We start from the raw sequence: 18850 nt of genomic DNA on the forward strand, positions 1-18850 counted from the left end.
CGGGGCTGCACGGCCGCACTTCCGCGTGTGTGTAGGCGCGGGATAGGGCGGCTGGCGGCCCGGCATGGAGGATGGGTCCGCTCTTGCTGCAGCTGGCGGTGCTCGGCGCGGCGCTGGCCGCCGCAGCCCTGATTCTGGTGAGGAGAGGGGTTGGGGACAGACGCGGGCCTGGGCTCACTGCGCTCCTGGAGGCGCGGCCCCCCAGGCATCCTCTCCTCGGAGCTGTCCGCTCTTTGACGTGTCCTTGCACTACGCTTCCCCAAGCCTAGACCCCAGAATTTCACACCCCCTTTCCTTCCGTTCTTTGTTTTTATTTTGGAGCTCCTTCTCCCTGCGTGCCCAGAACCTAGCACTTGCGTTCACTGGGACATGCCCACCCCGTCTTCTCTTAGTCCCCTGGTTCCCGGACCTTCTGCCCATCCGCCCTCTCAGCCCTGACCTCTCCAAGATTCCCTCCCGGGTCTGCAGTGCTGGCCCTACCCGGGGAGGTCCTCAGCCCCGGCAGAAAGTATGTGCTTTCTAGACACTCTCTTTCCTGGTATAGTTAAGCAGATGGAAAGTGGTGACAGCACTGACCAAAGCCAGCTATTAGCAGAGTAGATAAGTCAGCGGATCAAGAAGACCAAGCTGGCCAAGGCCTGGTGTTACTGTACGGTTGAGGGTCGTTATGTCCCAGAATTCAGCCCCCTAAGTTTACTGCATCTGCACGAAACAGTACAGTGGTATTCAAACTCAGATTTTCTTTGCCACTACTGTGGAAACACAGAGACATTTTAACACTTCCTGATCCGTAAGTAGTAGAAAATTTGCCAAGTGAACTTTCTCCCATATAATTTGGGATGGGCCCGCCATCTAGTTAGTAAAGAGAGAGATTTCCGCTTCCTTGACGTTGAGGTTAGCAGCCTAGGTAGCATTGCCAGGGAGGCCACTGGGCCAGCTTTTCAGAATTTACAGCTTAGAGGTAGTTTAGATAGAGAACAAGCAATGTATCCTGACATGTTTAGTGTTTGTGTCTGCCTGAGAAAAGAGGTCTGTTTTTCCCTTAGTAGTATATGGAGAATTGTTTGTTTTTTTCAGGTTTTTGGTGGGGCAGAGTTTGACAGAATACTAGGTTGAATCTGTCTTCCGTTGACTCTGTTAAATGTGCACCTTATGAGGTTGTACTAGAAGTATTTGATCGTAGCAGCTCAAAGTGGTTATAAGAGCTTCGATTTATTGAATACTTCCAATATGTTGGATATTGTATTCAGCTTTCAACCAGGATTATCTGTTTTGAGCTTTGAAACAGCAACTGACGGAAATGTTATCATTAGTTTCCCTTGACTGGTGAGGAAGCTGATGTTGGAAAGATGGACTCATGGAGGCAAATGTCACCCAACTAGTGGAACTTCATTTTTTTAGATGCCAGAGCAGGAAATCATTACAGAACACATCAGTCTTGTTTCATATATATCTCCCCACTGTCTCTTTACCCGCTTCCTTTCTGAATTAATTTTGAAGCAAATCCAAGACATAACATTTTATCTGTAAATGTTAAGCATTTTTCTCTGAAGTTAGGACCGCCTTCTAAAAGCGTAGTCACAATAAGGTTATCGCAGTTTTAAGTTTAACATTGTTAAGTGATTTAAAATACACTGTTGGCTCAAATGCCTCGTGTTTGTATTAGTATAACTGGTTTATTTCATTCAGTATCCACACACACTTAGCACTAGATCGGTTTGTCTCAAGTCTCTTAAACAATTTCTCCTCTATTTTTTTCTCTTGTCTTTCATAAAGAGTTATTTGTTCTGTAGAATTTCTCACAATCTGGATTTTAGTAACTGCATCCCTTAGGTGACTTTTAACGTTTTGCTCTGTCCCCTGAATTTCCTGTGAACTGCTGGTTACAGCTGCAATTTGATGAAATACATATTTGAGTTTTAATCAAGAGAAGTGTGTGAATGGTGCTGATTACTCCTTTTGTGTTGTATCAGGAAGCTTGTGATGTCTGATTTTCTTTGGTGTCTAGTGGGATTCACAGCTTCAGGAGTTACCAGCTTGACCCACCAATCATAAAGTTTGTCATTAACCTAATGGTTTTAGCAGCCATTGATGATCACTGCCTAAATCCACTGTTTCACTGGGGGTTGCAGAGTGGAATATTCTAATTGTATCATTCCTTCATGTGTTACCTAGAATTTTGTAATGAAAAAAATTCATCCTCAGCTATTCAGTTACTCTGAAATACCTTTCATATTTTAAAAGGTTAAGATAAAAGGGAAGTTTTCAAAATAATGAGATGGTTCCCTGGCTTCTTACACAGGTGATTAATTAATTTTTTCTTTTCAGTATCATTAGGAACCCATGATATAAAGTTTTTCCTGTGTTTTGATACACTGCACTAGTTATTCTTTTTGAAGCTTCAGTTCTTCCCTGTCAAGTTGGCCACTTTGTCATTACATTTGTAGCTTCCTAGCCTGACTGCTACTCCACTTGAATCAGCCATTCCTCCTAGGAGCACTGGTTACTTTTAGTAGGAAATTGAATTTAATAACCACAATCTGGATGCTTGGAGTACAGAGCAGGAACTCTTTAACCACTAGGCGGCACATTGCCTTCCTACTCATGCTAATCAGAAGCACATTCAATTTCAGTATGTTTCCAGTGGGATGTTATAAATGGTCACTGAATTACAAATGAATTGCATTCCCAAAGTTGGTAGGTTGATTAGAATCAAAAAGTTGATTGATTTGAAAGCAGAAAGTATATCAGTAGAAACAGTGCTACAAATGATGGTTATTTCCAAAGCCAGCTCCCTGGTGAATCTGGAAGAGGGCTATATAATGTTAGCAGTTCATAGTGCCTACAGGCTCCAAATTTGATACTTGACTCCAAAACATTCTGTGTTCTGAACTGAAATCTGGGATGAGTATATATTCTTCAGCCTTTCTGTGCTTACTCTGGGGCCGGCAAGTGCTTTCCTTGCGGCCTGGATCAGCCTGGTCCTGAGAGAGGCCTGGCCTCGCCCGCAGGCTGCCCCTGCAGCGTGTGCTTTCTCACCCGGGCCCTGGGGGGGTGGGGCAAGGGGCTGGGGGCGGGCATCTCGGGGTAGGTGGCGCTTCCGGGGTGACTGCTCCTTCTTAGACCTGCGATGACAGAAGCCTGGGGCATGACAGGACACAGAGAGCCTCCTGGGGCATTAGTACCTTAGTAAGGGAGAAAAGGACAATAATAATCAGTTTACAAGAAGAGGTGAATGGTTGGAGTTTTGAAGTCACCTCCAGACCATTGTTAATGTACTAAAAACAGTAAATATTTCACCTCATGGGGGAAGCATCATGTAAATGATGTATTCTAATATAAGTGTTAGTCACTCAGTCATGTCCAGCTCTTTGCGACCCCATGGACTGTAGCCCACCAGGCTCCTCTGTCCATGGGATTCTCCAGGCAAGAATACTGGAGTGGGTTGCCATTCCCTCCACCAGGGGATCTTCCTGACCCAGGGATCAAACTCAGGTCTTGTGCATTGCAGGCAGATTCTTTACCATCCAAGCCACCAGGGAAGCCCCTATTCTAACATAGCACATGTTTTAAAAGGTCACCACAATATAATCTCTTATTAATATATCTGCTTTTAGATTTCCTTTGTTGCATTTATAACTGCTACAGAGATGCCACACCTTCATCGACATGAAGAAGAGAAGTTCTTCTTAAATGCCAGAGGCCAGAGGGAAGCCTTACCCGGCATTCAGGACTCACCTACCAAACAGCTTTCTGTGGTCGTGCCTTCATACAATGAAGAAAAACGGTGTAAGCCCTTCTTGATTCTTCTGGTAAGGGGTAGTTTGGGAAGAAAAGGAAATTGGAAGTTTGGACTTCGCCAGAGCCTTGATACTTGTGGGCTGTAGAGAGTATGCACAGTTGGTAGTTGTGGATTAGACGAGAAAGGATGAGTATGGATTAGACGAGAAAGGAGCATCCAGTCTTAACACTGAAGTGTTGAAGAGAAGTGATGAGCAAGAGGGGAGCAGAAGACAGACGTTCCAGATAGAAATAGCCTCTGGGGGGACAGCCCGGGAGGGCTTAGTTAGTCAGGCTTCTTTGATACATAAACTGTGTGCTGGGACAAAGTGATTTTCAAAAGCAATTTATGTATGTGTGTGTATATATATATATATATATTTTTTTTTTTTTTTCTTTAAGTGCCTGTAATGATGGATGAAGCTATGGGTTATCTGGAGGACAGACAGGTATCATGTTTTCTCTGATGTCTAATTAATACTAGAACGGGTCACCAAGCTGTGGACCCCAGGCTGGATCTGTGATGAGAGGCGGTGCCGGCCATTCTGGAGCTGTCACGGCCCTGGCCTCTGTGCTCAGCCTGTTGCCTTGGCCTTTTTACACATTATACACTTTGTACAGTTACATTCTGTAAGTGTGCTTTGTACACTTAAACTTGTATTCATATTTATATACATAAACAGTAAAAAAACACTAGTTGTTTTTTTAGCTTCCTTACAACTTGATTAGAATTCTTGATGTTGGCCATGCTGAATGGTGGTATTTTATTTTTGCTTTTTGCAGAAACAAGATCCCACCTTCACTTATGAGGTGATAGTAGTTGATGATGGCAGCAAAGACCAGACTTCAAAGGTAAGTCTGCTGAGGAGCCAGCAGAGAGAAAGAGGTTGAAGACTCAGAGGACAAGTCCGGTGGGATTCTCTGCTGAGAGTGAGGAATTCAAGGAGAAGATTTGGGGGAAATGGTGTAGGATACAGACAGCTTCTCTGGGGAGTAAGGTTGGCTGCTGACAAGTAAACAGGTCTTTAAGCAGTTCTGGGAACCCAGTCACAAATGTGTCACAGTCAAGGAGCACGTGGCTTTTATTTTTATTTTCTCTAGAAGCTCTGTAGCTTAGGCAGAGGAGTCAAGAAAAAAGAGGCAGCCGCTGCCTGTTCTGGTGTCTCCCCTGCAGGAGAGAGAGCCGTGACCTCAGCAGTCAGGCTCGGATCTCGGCCCCAGGAATAGAGCAGCTTCTCTAGGCCACCAGAACCTGCGTGGGTGCCGCCTGGTCACAGAGAGACAGCAACTAGAGTAGCAAGTGTTTAAGCCAAAGTCAGAAACCCAGTTTCTGTTACTGTCTTGGAATTCAAATTTGTTTTAATTCTGACTTTTATGTAATTTGACAGGTAGCTTTTAAATACTGCCAGAAATATGGAAGCGACAAAGTACGAGTGATAACGCTAGTGAAGAACCGTGGAAAGGGCGGAGCAATTAGGATGGTAATAACCTAATTTCAACATTTTTATCTGAAACATGAAGGTATTTTGAATAGCCTCTTTTGTCGATTACAGCACATGTATGTTCTGCAACGGGCTTGTTAAATACCAGCCTTTCAAATAAGGCTGGTAAATTGCTTTTAATAATAACTTCTTACATATATGTATATATAATGTGATCATAATAAAATAAAATACCATATCATAGCTATGATGTGCTGGGTGATTCGGAAAGAAGTATTCATCTTGATCTAGCAGTGAGGTGGAGGCCCTTGGTGGTAGAATCGGGAGGGTCGCCCACATTCAAGAAACCCCCTTATCATGTATCACTGAGTTACTCCTTTATTATTATTATTTTTTAATCTTAAACTTATAGCTATAGATTTTGTACCTTGTAATGTTTCTCTTTCTGAAAACTTAGTATGTGATGTTCAGATGTTAAATACAACTTTTTTATTTCTTCTTTTTCACCCATATTCTAATGAATATGATAAAAAGACATCACATTTACTAATAAGTGGCTTAATCATGTAGAATAGATGATCAAATTTCTGCCTAGATTTGTATGTGCTGTGCTGTGCTTAGTCACTCAGTCGTGTCCCAACTCTTTGCAATCCCATGGATTGTAGCCCACCAGCCTCCTCTGTCCATGGAATTCTTCAGGCAAAAATACTGGAGTGGGTTGCCGTGCCCTCCTCCAGGGGATCGTCCCAACCCAGGGGTCAAACTGGGATCTCCTGCATTGCAGGCGATTCTTCACCAGCTGAGCTACCGAGGAAGCCCCCTAGATTTGTATATGTGTATCTTATCTATAGTCACACTGTTAAGTAACAGTGTATTCCCACTGAAGAAACAATGTATTCACTCAAATGCACCATGAAATTAAGAGCTGATGCATAGTTTCTGTGTGAAGTGTGCACTGGCAGGGCCATATTCTGCCCAAAGATTGATCAATTCAAAAATTTAGTGGCATTAAGTTTGCTAAGTGTCAGATACCTAAAATAATATTTGAATATATCCACACTCCCTAAATTTTAGTGGCATTCTACATTTCTTTACTCAACAATTAATTTTAAATATTTTAGATCCCATCATAAAAAATACCAAAGCTCAGTCATGTTATGATGCATTTCACCGCAAACCTGTCTATATTATATTTGTTCAATCTCTCCATAAATATCTTCTCCATATATTCCTCTAAGGAGCCCCTGGTCCCTGTTAAGTGCCACTGTACTTAAATAATACAGATATAATATTTATAGTAGGTATTTTACATTTTTATTCTTACTGATGCAGCATATCTTTATCCAAATCTATTTTCTCATCTCGATATTTTCCAGGGTATTAGTAGTATGACCTCACAAAGCTTTTAAAATCATGAAGTAGACACTGGATACTTCTGGAATGATCTTATCATTTGTTTTCAGGGAATTCTGGCCTCCTTCTGCCATGTCATACCTAATATTTATTTCTTGGATATTTTAAGTAAAGCAGAATAAATTGGTATGTCACCGAATTTAACTTTGATTTTAAGCAACTTTCTTTTAATTGAAATTTTGACATACAGGGTGTATTCAGTTCTCGAGGTAAAAAGATCCTTATGGCAGATGCTGACGGAGCCACGAAGTTTCCAGATATTGAGAAATTAGAAAAAGGACTGAATGATCTACAGCCTTGGCCAGTGAGTATAAGAGTATAGTTTAAATGATATTCAGTAAAGAACAGAGGGGCCTAAAGTAAATCAAAATGGTGTTTTTAAGTTAAACAGTTGGGGAATTTTTTTTTTTTTTGGTGTGAAATTCCTATATGCAGTCCCACAAAAGACTTAATTACTAACATTCACTGATTTTCTGAGATTCACTTCACAATTACTTGTTTAATATTCTGTCCATCTCTCTCAATTTTAAATTGCTTTACTCCCACCAGAGTTTTAATATTTATCATGCATATTCAGCTAAATCTTTTATGTAAAAGCACAGACTGACACTTTTGTGTGGAGATGTAATGAAACTGGACCACAGAATCTTGTTTTTACGAAACAAAAACAAAACACAAGCAACAACCACTCGAAAAAGATTACGTGTCTGTTTGTGTCACAACTTCAAAAAGTGGAGGTTGACTTTCACTCCGCATAATGCATCTGAGATTCATCCCAGTTGCTGTATATATCAGTGATTTATGCCTTTTAACTGCTAAGTGGTATTCCATTGTGTGGGTGTACCACAGCTTGTTTATCCATTCAACTGTTGGAGGACATTTGGGCAGCTTTCCAGCATTTGGCAATTATGAATAAAGGCAGTATCAACATTTGTTTTAAAAGAAAAAAAAAAGTAAAGGCTGAGGAAAGAAAGAAAATCCTGGTGCCATTTCTAGCCTTTAAAAGCCATTTAGAGAAAGACGATAACTTGACTGTATTCTGAGCTTTTTACCAAATACTCCTGATCTAGAAAGAGTCAGACTTTGAGGATGAGTTAGTGCCTTTGGACAGCATTCACTGACACACAATATCCCAGGCTTTAGCAGAAGTCACTAGGGCTCCCCATTGTCAGGGCTTCAAACTGGGTGTGGATCCATTCTTCAGAGCCGTGCACCCTTATACAGGAATGACAAAAATCTCACAACAGCAGGGAACCCAGGGAACCCAACGAAGCTGCATAGAACTTTTATCAGTTTTCCGTGTGTCTGCTCGACTTTGGCCTGTCAATAGTTATTTCAGTTTTTAAATAGCAGATTTCTTTTTCTTATCATCCTGGTCATTTTCTACCAAAGTTGGTGAGGATCCAGTCACAACATGACACCGTTACCTCATAGATACTGCCATTGGACCTTGACTCCCATCCTTATACTGGTACAGGTGTTACCTCTGTTTCTGTATTTCTTTTGCTTTGTTAGGAAATGGAAGTGTGGCTCTGAATTTATTACACACCAGCATGTTCAATTTCAGTTTCTCAGGATACAGACTCTTGTTCTGTCTTTAATGTAATTGGTACTCCCTTTTCAATTCATTTGAGCCACAAAGCCCATAAGCATGCCTCACATGTATCTCCTTAAACCCTAATGAAAACTGGCTAGAATAGTTCTGAAAATAATGAAGCAGGAACATGAATTTCAAAGTAGTGGGGTTCTCTAATGAATACACAATTGACTCACTAGATGGCAGAAGTTAACTTAAATGTTTACAGCATTGGTTTGACAGGATCGCCAGCATGTTCTTCAGTGGCTTCCACTGTTCTCTTTCTTCTTGGCTGGTTTTATTTTTAATTGCAACAATAAGAAATCTGCTGCTCCAGCTGACCCTTGAACAACAAACGGGGTGTAGGAGTGCCTACACCCCACCTCCCTCCACCTGCCTGGGTCAGCCCTGGGTTGTTCAAGGGTGAGCTGTACTTCTTTCTTGTGTCTTCTCTTAGAGTAACCAGGTCACGTATCCTAGTCTAATTGTTCTTACCTGGTGAACTTTAAAAAGTTTCCTGCAGTCCTTTCTCTGAAGATGATTATTCTTTTAAGGTTGTGAACTAAATGTGTATAATTCAAGTAGAGCTTTATATGACAAACACATGAAATAGGGATCTATAGTTCCAAGTATTTTATCTTTTTTTTTTTTTAATGTAAAGCTTTTCTCCCAGCTTTTCAGTTTCCTAACCTGTAGTATCCTACCTCAATAAACATATGTTTGATTTTATAAAATAATTTTTTGAGCAAAGTACATGATGATCACTTGTTTAGTAGTTTAACTATTGGAAATAGAATCAACCGGGACTAGCATGCAAGGAGTGATTTCTTAAGCCAGTTTTTTGGGTTTTTTCCCCCTAGACTGGGGTAAATAGTACTTGAAAAAGAAGCGCAAAAGCAAAAAAAACACAAGGAAATAATACAAAATGTTAGCAGTGGCTGCTTTTAGGTGGCGAGATTATGCATGAGTTTTTACAACAACTTTTTTTCTGTATGCATGTAAATTTATATACTTACCAATTTCTTTACAATGAACACTTTTTAAAAATTTATTCTGATTAATGGTTCAAAGTTCAAATAGTATAAGAAGGTATGCAGTGAACCTAGCTCTGCATTTCTCAGTCACCCAGTCACTCTCAGAAGTTAGTGTTATCCATTTCTGCATATCCACCTAGAAGATGTATGTTGTATTCTTTATTTTTTAAATACACACTATGCATTGTTCCTGTTGTTTGCATTTCACAGCATATCTGGGAGATTGAGCCTTCTGTGTACATCAGAATCCTTCCTTATTCTTTCACAGGTCCATAGCCAGTCCCTTTGGATGGACATTCAGGTTGCTTCTTCAAACAGTACTGAAGTGATCAACCTTATATAGATGTCATTTTACACATATGCAAGTTTATTATGGGAAGAATCCCTAGCTGTAAAATTGCTGGGTCAAATTGTGTGTATATTTGTAATTGGGATAACAGTTTTCAAATTGCTGTCTACATAGAATGTGTGTGTACAATATGGTAAAAAATTAATAGATTTTATTTACATTGCTCTTGGTATAAGCATGATTGAGGTAGGAATCTCTTCAGTGATTTAAAAGGTATTTCCACTTCTTATTTTTGTGCACTTGTGTTTATAACCTTCATCTCTTTCCAAATCAGTTGTTGAGTACTTTTCTTAATAATTTGTAGGAGCACTTATAATACATTTTGGAAATTAGCCTTTTGTCTGTAATATAAATTATTGCTGTATTTTGCCCCAATTTATTTGTCTTTTAATTTTTAATGTGGTTGGATTTTTCTTGTTTTGCCATACAACAATTTTTAAAATTTTCTTGTCAAGTTGATGAATTTTTCTGGGGTTTGTATATTTGTGCCTTCCTTGGGATCATTTAAAATATTATTTCTGATAACTTCACTCTTAAATCTTCAGTGCTATCTGGAGTATGTTCTAGTCAGTAACTGGTTCAGATCCAATTTAATTTGGTTTCTAAATGGCTACCAAGGTGCCCCACAGCATCTTTTTCCCACAGATTTAAACATGTTTGTCTTTACCATACTCTTAAGTACACATGCGTTTTGTGTGTGTTCATCTATTTACATTCTACTACCTTAGTTTTTCGGGCTTCCCTGGTAGCTCAGCTGGTAAAGAATCGGCTTGCAATGCAGGAGACCCTGGTTGATTCCTGGGTCCGGATGTTCCCCTGGAGAAGGGAAAAGCTACCCACTCCAGTATTCTTGGGCTTCCTGGTGGCTCAGATGGTAAAGAATGTGCCTGCAATGTGAGAAACCTGGGTTCAATCCCTGGGTTGGAAAGATCCCCTGGAGGAGGGTATGGCAACCCACTCCAATATTCTTGCCTGGAGAATCCCCATGGACAGAGGAGCCTGGCGGGCTACAGTCCATGGGGTTGCAGAGTCGGACACGACTAAGTGACTAAGCACAGCATAGCGCCTTAGTTTTCCCAGCTTCCCTGGTGGCCCAGTGGTAAAGAATTCCCCTGCAGTGCATAAGACATGGGTTCAATCCCTGGGTTGGGAAGATCCCCTGAAGAAGGAAATGTCAACACACTCCAGTATTCTTGCCTGGGAAATCCCCTGGACAGAGGAGCCTGGGGGACTACAGTCCATGGAGTTGCAGAAGAGTCAGACACACAACAACAACTTTCATTTTAATTATTTTTAGCTTTATAATGTAACTTTAAATCATCTGGCACTAGTCCTTTCTCACTCTTAGAATATTCTGGGCTCTTCTTGGTTCTTTATTTTTCAATATTAACTTCCAAATTAGCTTATCTAAATCAGTGAGAAAATACTTTTATATTTCTATTGTTATGGCTTTAAATTTAAAGTTTAGTTAGGGAGTTGCCTTTTTAATGCTGTAATCACATCCTCTCATCCATGGTCATGGTCTTCCCTCTGTGATTGGATATTTTTCTTTCCTTCGGTTGCATTTGTATGTTTCCTTTATTTAGATCTTGCTACATTTCTTGTAAAGATTATAAATTTTTCCTTTTTATTCATATTATTAATATTGTTTTTGCTTCCATTATGATTATCTGATCATTGTATCTACATATAAGATTAAAATATTATATATATATTCATTTTGTGCCCACTCATCTTTTACATTCTCTTATATACATTCTCTTATTTGTAATCAGTTTTCAGTTGATATTCTTGGGTTTTCCATAATGCAGTGATTACATATAAAATCACATTATCTACAGATAACCCTTTTCTTTCTAATACTACTAATTTTTCTTATAATTATATTGACAAAGTATTTTCAGTTAGAAAAATCACTTAAATATATGAATTCTGAAATAATCCATGCCTCTTATATTTAGCAGGGAAAACTGTCATCTCAGTAAATACAATTAGACTTCCTTAAGATTCTGAACTTCTCAGTAAACCTTTAAAGATATTTAACATTACTTTAAAAAAAATAGTTTCTAAAAAATAAGATATTTACATTGAAAGCAAAGATTTATTAGTGATACTTATTTCATTGCTTCTTTCTTCAGGATCAAATGGCTATCGCTTGTGGATCTCGAGCTCATTTGGAAAAAGAGTCAATTGCTCAGGTGAGGCTTTCATCAATCATGCATCTTTTTTTTCTTTTTTACATATATATTAGCATGAAATAAGCTTAGGCTTTCATAATTAATCTCATAAAAATGAAGCTCCTTTCAAAAGAAAGTATTAGCACATACAGGAATTGATTTTTTTAATTTTCTTTTTCATGAGTATAAAGGGAGAATGTAGACTTCACTTTGATTTAGGATGCAGGCAGTTCTTTTCTGAAGACACAAAGAGCGTCCCCATTCAGTTATCGTATAAGGCAAATTTCTCCAAATGATGTGTATTTGAACCAATCAACTTGCCTTTAGTTTTTCTCATGTCAGCACACTGAAATACTATATTTTAAATTTTATTCAAAGTTTAAATTTTTAAAAACTGTTTCCCTTAGAAAAGCAACATAACTTCACATGAGTAAAGTTGTGCTGCCCTTTTCAGTATATTAAAAAAATCAGTGAAGACATTAACTTCTTCAGGTGGTAATTTACAGATTAGGCTAAGAAGCTGGAGTGACTTCAAGGAAAAAATATAACGGAATCATTCTATGCAGTGTTTTTTATTTTAATTCTTTTTCATGTAAAAATGTAGACCTACTGTATCAGACTCAGTAATTGTCCATTATATTCTTATATGTTCATCTGCTAGAGTGGTCACGTAGATTGAGCATAAAGCTATAGTTTTCAGAGGAAGGTCAAAATCATCTGGGGCATTTTTTCTTTGTGTTTTTCTTTAATGCACATTCCTAGGCCAGTCTTAGACACTAAATCAGATTCTAGCCATGGGACCAGGAGTCTGCATTTTTAAGTTTCCCAGGTCACCCTATGCAACCAGAGTTTGAGAGCCAATGGAATATACGATTGACCCTTTCCCTCAGTGATTCTGAAATAGGACATGAAAAAATTCTAATTTTTTCCAAAGATATACTGATAGCAGAACCATTAAATCCCTTAAGGATTTTGCTCAAATGCGAAAATTTGAACTCTCCTTTTTTTTTTTTTAAGAAATAAATTATTATATCATCTTCAGCATCTAGTCTAAATGTAACTCTGTAACCCTATGAACTCTTACTGGTATTTGGAAAAGGTTAATCTATTAACCATAGAGAATATCAAACTCCTGGAAGTTTAGTGCTGAAAGAGTTTAGAGGCTAGCTAGTCCAACTTCATCACTTCACTGATACACAAGAGGTAAGGAAAGGAAAAGTGTATGTGCAAGATGTTCAGAACATGATTTATAATTGTGAAATACTAGAAACTACAAGGTACTGTATCCCAACGCTAGAAAGTGTACATATTTCCCCTGGATGAAATGGCATACAGCAATAAAATACATGATAGTGGGCTTCCCTTGTGGCTCAGCTGGTAAAGAATTCGCCTGTAATGCGAGAGACCTCTCAGTTGGGAAGATCCCCTGGAGAAAGGAAAGGCTACCCCCTCCAGTATTCTGACCTGGAGAATTCCATGGACTGTGTAGTCCACAGGGTCACAAAGAGTCGGACATGACTAAGCAACTTTAACTTCACTTCACGGTGGAGACTGTATAATAATGTAGGGAAATACTAAAATGTTAGGTTGCATGGAAAACAGTATGATACTATAAATGCAGTATACTTGTTTGTGTTAAAAAATCTATTCAAACAAAAACACTTAATGAAAACAGAGATTAATCTAAGGGTTTTGTGAGTAAATTTTTTCCCTTTTTAAAAAAGTATATAAATGGGGAAAATTATAATAAACTTGGAAAGGAAAAAGATTGGAGAAATAGGAAGCAGTTGAAGTAATCTAGAAAAGAAATGATTGGGACCTGTTGTTGTTGTTGGCAATAGAAGGGAATTGTGGTTTTTGGTTTTGTTTTTAATGATGTAAATTCTTTTCATTTAGAACTTCCATTAGTTGAAAACTCTTTGAATTTTTTCAAAATAGTACTTAGAATGAGACTGTGCTATGGTCTGGACCTTTTTTTACTGAGTGCTGCTTTTAACCAGTCATCAAGGGATCTTTTCTTTAGTCATCTGTCCATCCATTCCTCCATCTCTAAAACTTAGTGACTGACATAGTGCTTTAGGGCTCTATAGAATTGGCAGCTGCTCCAGAAAGAAAGGCTAAACTGATCAGCAGTTGTTCACTGGAGCCACTATGTATAACTCCTGCTGAGTAGGCTGCTTGTTCAAGTCTAGGTGATTCTCATAGAACTATGTCTGTCTTAGAGAAGGTCATCTCCAAGGGGCAACATGTCTATTTGGCCACATGTCCAAGAAACTGCCGCATGGCCATCCACTTCTTGGCCACTGGGGTTCTTTTAACATGCTACAGGTGATGCAGATCCTCCATGGTGATCGATCTGTGGACAGTGAGAAAATTACAGGAGTATTAATTAACACAGTAAACAGCAACTTTGGTAACTAAACTATGTTGTTTTCAGACTTACCTTACCTAAACACCCTTATACATATTCTCAGTTAATCCTACTGTCTGTTCTGTTGCCCTCTTAGAAGACAGACATGCATGATACAGCACAAGTGGGGTCATTTAAGCCTCCCTAAATGTGTTCATATGCCCATATGTTCTGTGTAACAGTTAAAACAGTTGTGTTTATATTGTCTGGGTATTCTCAAATTTATCATTTTTAAAGGATTCAAAATAGAATCCATTACTGTTTGTTTGATCTCTTTATATTTTTGAAGAGTCTTTACTTATATCTTGAGACTTCTTTAACTTCTCTTTTTAAGATAATAAAATTACCAGTCAGCTTTAAATTTCACCTGAATTCCTTGTTTATGTTTCATAAATATTAGAAACTATTGTTAATGTTAAAATAGTAAATATTTTAAAATATCTACTTCAGAAGTTCATATAATGCTCTCCTATGACTTTGTTACCTTCATTTAACTAAATAGGTCTGTGTTTTTAGATGTCTTCTAAACTTTAAGATACTTTTTAAAGTTTTAAAAATTAAAGATCCTGTCGTTTATACTGTTTTGCTTTTCAATATGTTAGAAACCAAATAAGTTAAAGTCCTCATGTGAACTCCACATGTTTGTGGTTTTTGTTTTTTTTTTAAAGATAGCCATTATCCTAAAACAAACAGAAACATTATTAACATCCAAGCAAACAGAAACATTATTAACATCCAAGCAAAAGCAAACTATTAACATCCAAGCAAAAGCAGTCATGAATATTTTTATTTGGTTGCTAGTAAGCTCATCTCAATCACATTAAAAATCATTTGAGAACTAGTTTAGAGGTATTGTTTTTCTACCTTTTAATTTTTATTTTTTCTATCTTTTGATTTCTATTTGTTCCTTTCCTAAGCATAAATGGTCTTTTGGAGGTTTAATCAGTCAACCAGTATTTATTGGAAATATTTTAAATGGAAGGCACTGAGCAAGCTGTTGTGAGATTCCCAGAGTATTTTAAGATGAGGTTTCTGCCCTATCTGCTTAGAGAGGTAAGACATACTTAACATCAAAAGCTAACTAATGATTCTAGGTGATCAGTGAGAAGTGCTAGAGCTTTCCAAAGACTTTGTTTTAGTACCATCTAGATAAGTTTGATATTTTAGTCTTCCTTCCCTTCTTGTCCTGTTTAATACACAAGTGAAATTCAGTCAGGAGGTTAAAGTGAGCTTTCAAACCTTCTTCCCTTACTAAAAGCATTTATTAAATGTCTGTTACTTCCTGTACCAAACACCAGGCTAAAGACTTTAATATTGTACCATTTAATCTTTACCTTCATGAGGCAGGCATTTCCATTCTAGATGAGGGAAGTGGGATTTAGAGAGTGGAAGTAACCTGCTCAAGGTCAGCCTAATTATTAATGGAGCCAGGATTCAAATAGAGGCTGCTCAGTGCAGTGGCTTTTCTCTTATGTCATCTTATATGACTGTTGAGTCATGATTTTGTTCCTTGGTGATAGGAAAAGTCATGTGAATGAAGAATGATCCTAAAGATTACAGTAATGGAAAAGAAAAGCCAGAAGGAGGAAAGGACCTTGATTTACTAGGACGAGATATTATTTTGCATAGACTTTTATGGGGTTTCTTACGTGCATATGTAATATATCATTCCATGGGTCTATTACTGTAATTATAGAAAATTTTAAGAGATATTGTCTTTTTTTAATCCTAAATATGAAAGTCTTGACTGCCATGGTAATTACTGATCTGTTTTTCTCATGCTTTTAAGTTTTCATTGTTTTATGAATAAAATATGTGTTGTGTTACTACTAATAATAAAATTAATGACTGCTAACAATAGGGAATACTTAGATAAAAGACTACTTAAATTTAATTTCCAAAATATTAAATAACTTAGCCTGCTAAAATATATTTTATCAGAAGTATCTGTCATACTTCATTAGGGAGACTGGGTTTTTGTTTCAAACTCCTTGATGGTCTGTGGCTTCTTTGACACTCTTGCTGACCCCTACTGTTGTATTCTCATTAGCCAGGTATCAAACTTCAGGTTGAAATCATGTTTCATTTTTCCAAGATATTCTGGTAACTCACCTTTTTTGAAACCAAAATATGTCTGGGGCACAGAGGCACAAAAGACAGGGTAGAGGAGATGTTCCTCTTGCTCATAGCAGCCCCCCAACTGCTGTGCAGGTTTCTGGCAACTGAAGCCCCAGCTCTCACAGTCACTGTGATTCCTCTTGTCTGACTAAACCTCCAGGAAGAGAGTAACTACTTCTCTAGCTCCTGCCAGCTCCAAGTAGTAGGCATCCTCAGTGTCTAGAATAGAATTCGCCAGGGCAGCTAATGGGATGGTGGTGTTCATGTGTGAGATCTACCCAGTCAGTTAAATATTAAATTGTGGTTCTCTGCAGCCAGATTGTTTTCAATGTCTCCTTTATAGATAAATGGAAAAGTCATTTATATTTTGTCTCTGTTGCAGCGTTCTTACTTCCGTACTCTTCTCATGTATGGGTTCCACTTTCTGGTGTGGTTCCTTTGTGTCAAAGGAATCAGGGACACACAGTGTGGGTTCAAATTATTAACTCGAGAAGCAGCGTCACGGACGTTTTCATCTCTCCACATTGAACGATGGTAGGTTCCTAACCGGCGTGTGTCTGGTATGTCTTCCTATGCAGCAGTTACTCCAGGTAATGGGAAGCAACCCTGTATTCTCCTAATGAACCTCTAGGTTTAAACAAAATTCACACTTACATCTGTAAACTTAATCTGTGCCTATCCTGGTTTGGTTCTTATTTTTAACATCTCAAACCAAATATAGGGTATGAAGTTATATTTTCACCTTAATTATAGACAGTATCATTCAAGAGGCCTGAAAACATCCTGTTTCCTTAAGCTTCCTTTTTTCCTTTGCAGAGAAATTCAGAAATATCAAAGCAGAAAAGGGTATCCAGTTTCTCTTTTTTCTTTTACAGGAGTGAGTTCCCTCTCCTGCCTAAGGCCAATTCTTGGATCTCTGCATCCCCTTCCACCTTCTAAGAACCCAATCCTGTTCACTTACTTTCTCTCTTGTGTGTTTAGCCTTTTCTCTCAGCCGTGTTTTTCTCATCAGTTTTTCCAAGTTTAAATTTCCCTCGCCATTAAAAAAGCATGGTCTCCATTGACACCAGCCACCAGCACCCCTCCAGCCCTAGCCCTCTTTCCTTCCACAGCCAACTTATTCCTGGAAAAATGGTCTGTATTCATTGTCTCCATCTTCCTGCTTGCCACTCCTCACCCGTCCTCCCATCTAAACATCTCGTTACCCTCCTATTATTAAATCCAATTGTCTTGTTTAATATGACTACTTACCATCTTGATGAATCCATCAGCAACATTTAATACTTCAGAGCACTCTATCTTAAAATATACTGTTATCTCAGCCTCTCTTCATTCCAGACCTCGCTTCAGCTCTCAGCCTGTTTAGGGACTAACAGTGTAACACAGAAGCCTGAAACCTGGAGTCATTCTTACTGTCCCTTCATTTCTCTTCATCTTCACTACCATCAGTTTGATCATTTTAATTCTGAAACTCCAGTTTCAGAATTAAAAACTCCATAGGACATCGGTTCCTGTGCTGCAGCCAGGGGGATCTCTTGAAAAATTAGAAATGATCAGACACACCTCTTTGCTACCCATTGCCTTTGAGTGCCTTCCCTGGGCCTTGAGAGTGATAATGATACCAGCATCAATATTGGTTTTATGATTTTGCCCACCTGAGTCTCCGCATGCAGTTTCTTCCCTTCTCGTCTCCCACTGCCTCTCCATCAGCATCCACTTATCCTTCAGATCTTCCTTAGGACAGCCTGCCCTCACTCTCTAGTAGACCAGATGCCCCTACTGTGTGCTGTTGGAGCACCATAAACCTTTCTTGGAGCACCTGTCACATCTGTAGTGTTTTATTTGTGTAATGTTTCTTTTTCTCTATTAAAACATAAACTCCACAAGAGCAGAAAATCCTAATCAGTTGCACACTTTAAAAACAAAAAGTAAATGGATTTGTGATGATTAAGTGTCATAACATTTATGACAGTATAAAATATTAACATATAGTATAGTTCACTGTCTAAGACAGTGCCTGACCCATCATATCTACTCCGTAAATACTGTAGAAAGAATTAATACTCAGTGCTAGTTCTGGGTTCTGTGTGAATTCTGTTTGTGGCAGGAGTCTGCATAATTATTCCGGTAGATATTCATTCATGTAGTCTGTGTAACTTTCATGCATGTATTTGCAAATGTTTGTTAACCCCTAGAAATAGATGTCATCTAATCTTGCCAAATAACTTTATAAAGAAACTGGAGTTTCAGAATTAAAATGATCAACGTGTTTTTAAATCCTTTTTCCTTAGGTTAAAATTTTTTTAAGTACTTATATTTGGTCTTTAAATTTAAATGCATGTTTCTGTTATGTTGTTGGAGAAGAAAATATACTGATAGTTAATGGACTCCAAAATCAGAGACTCTTAAGAAGCCACTCCAGAAACACACCTCTGCAATAGGTATTTTTCATTCAGCAGTTGTGTCCAAATCTAGGGTCAAAGAGCTAGGTTCTTTGTAGTTTGAAAGGAAGGATTTAAAAATGGAGAACAGTAGGGTTTTAGGCTTGACT

General features: G+C 38.4%; 1 protein-coding gene across 1 annotated transcript in view; it reads left to right on the forward strand.

Moving 5' to 3' along the window:
• ALG5 (ALG5 dolichyl-phosphate beta-glucosyltransferase) overlaps nucleotides 1-18850 on the forward strand; it is a 26046-nt gene continuing 7196 nt past the window's right edge. Inside the window, exons 1-8 of the mRNA XM_061133382.1 lie at nucleotides 1-137; nucleotides 3618-3789; nucleotides 4183-4229; nucleotides 4564-4632; nucleotides 5169-5261; nucleotides 6826-6939; nucleotides 11733-11792; nucleotides 16682-16833. Coding sequence (XP_060989365.1) covers nucleotides 72-137; nucleotides 3618-3789; nucleotides 4183-4229; nucleotides 4564-4632; nucleotides 5169-5261; nucleotides 6826-6939; nucleotides 11733-11792; nucleotides 16682-16833 — 773 coding nt within the window. The 5' untranslated portion in view covers nucleotides 1-71. The remainder of the gene's footprint in view (nucleotides 138-3617; nucleotides 3790-4182; nucleotides 4230-4563; nucleotides 4633-5168; nucleotides 5262-6825; nucleotides 6940-11732; nucleotides 11793-16681; nucleotides 16834-18850) is intronic.

Source organism: Dama dama, chromosome 30 (assembly GCF_033118175.1).
Source record: "Dama dama isolate Ldn47 chromosome 30, ASM3311817v1, whole genome shotgun sequence".
NCBI classification, from domain to species: domain Eukaryota; kingdom Metazoa; phylum Chordata; class Mammalia; order Artiodactyla; family Cervidae; genus Dama; species Dama dama.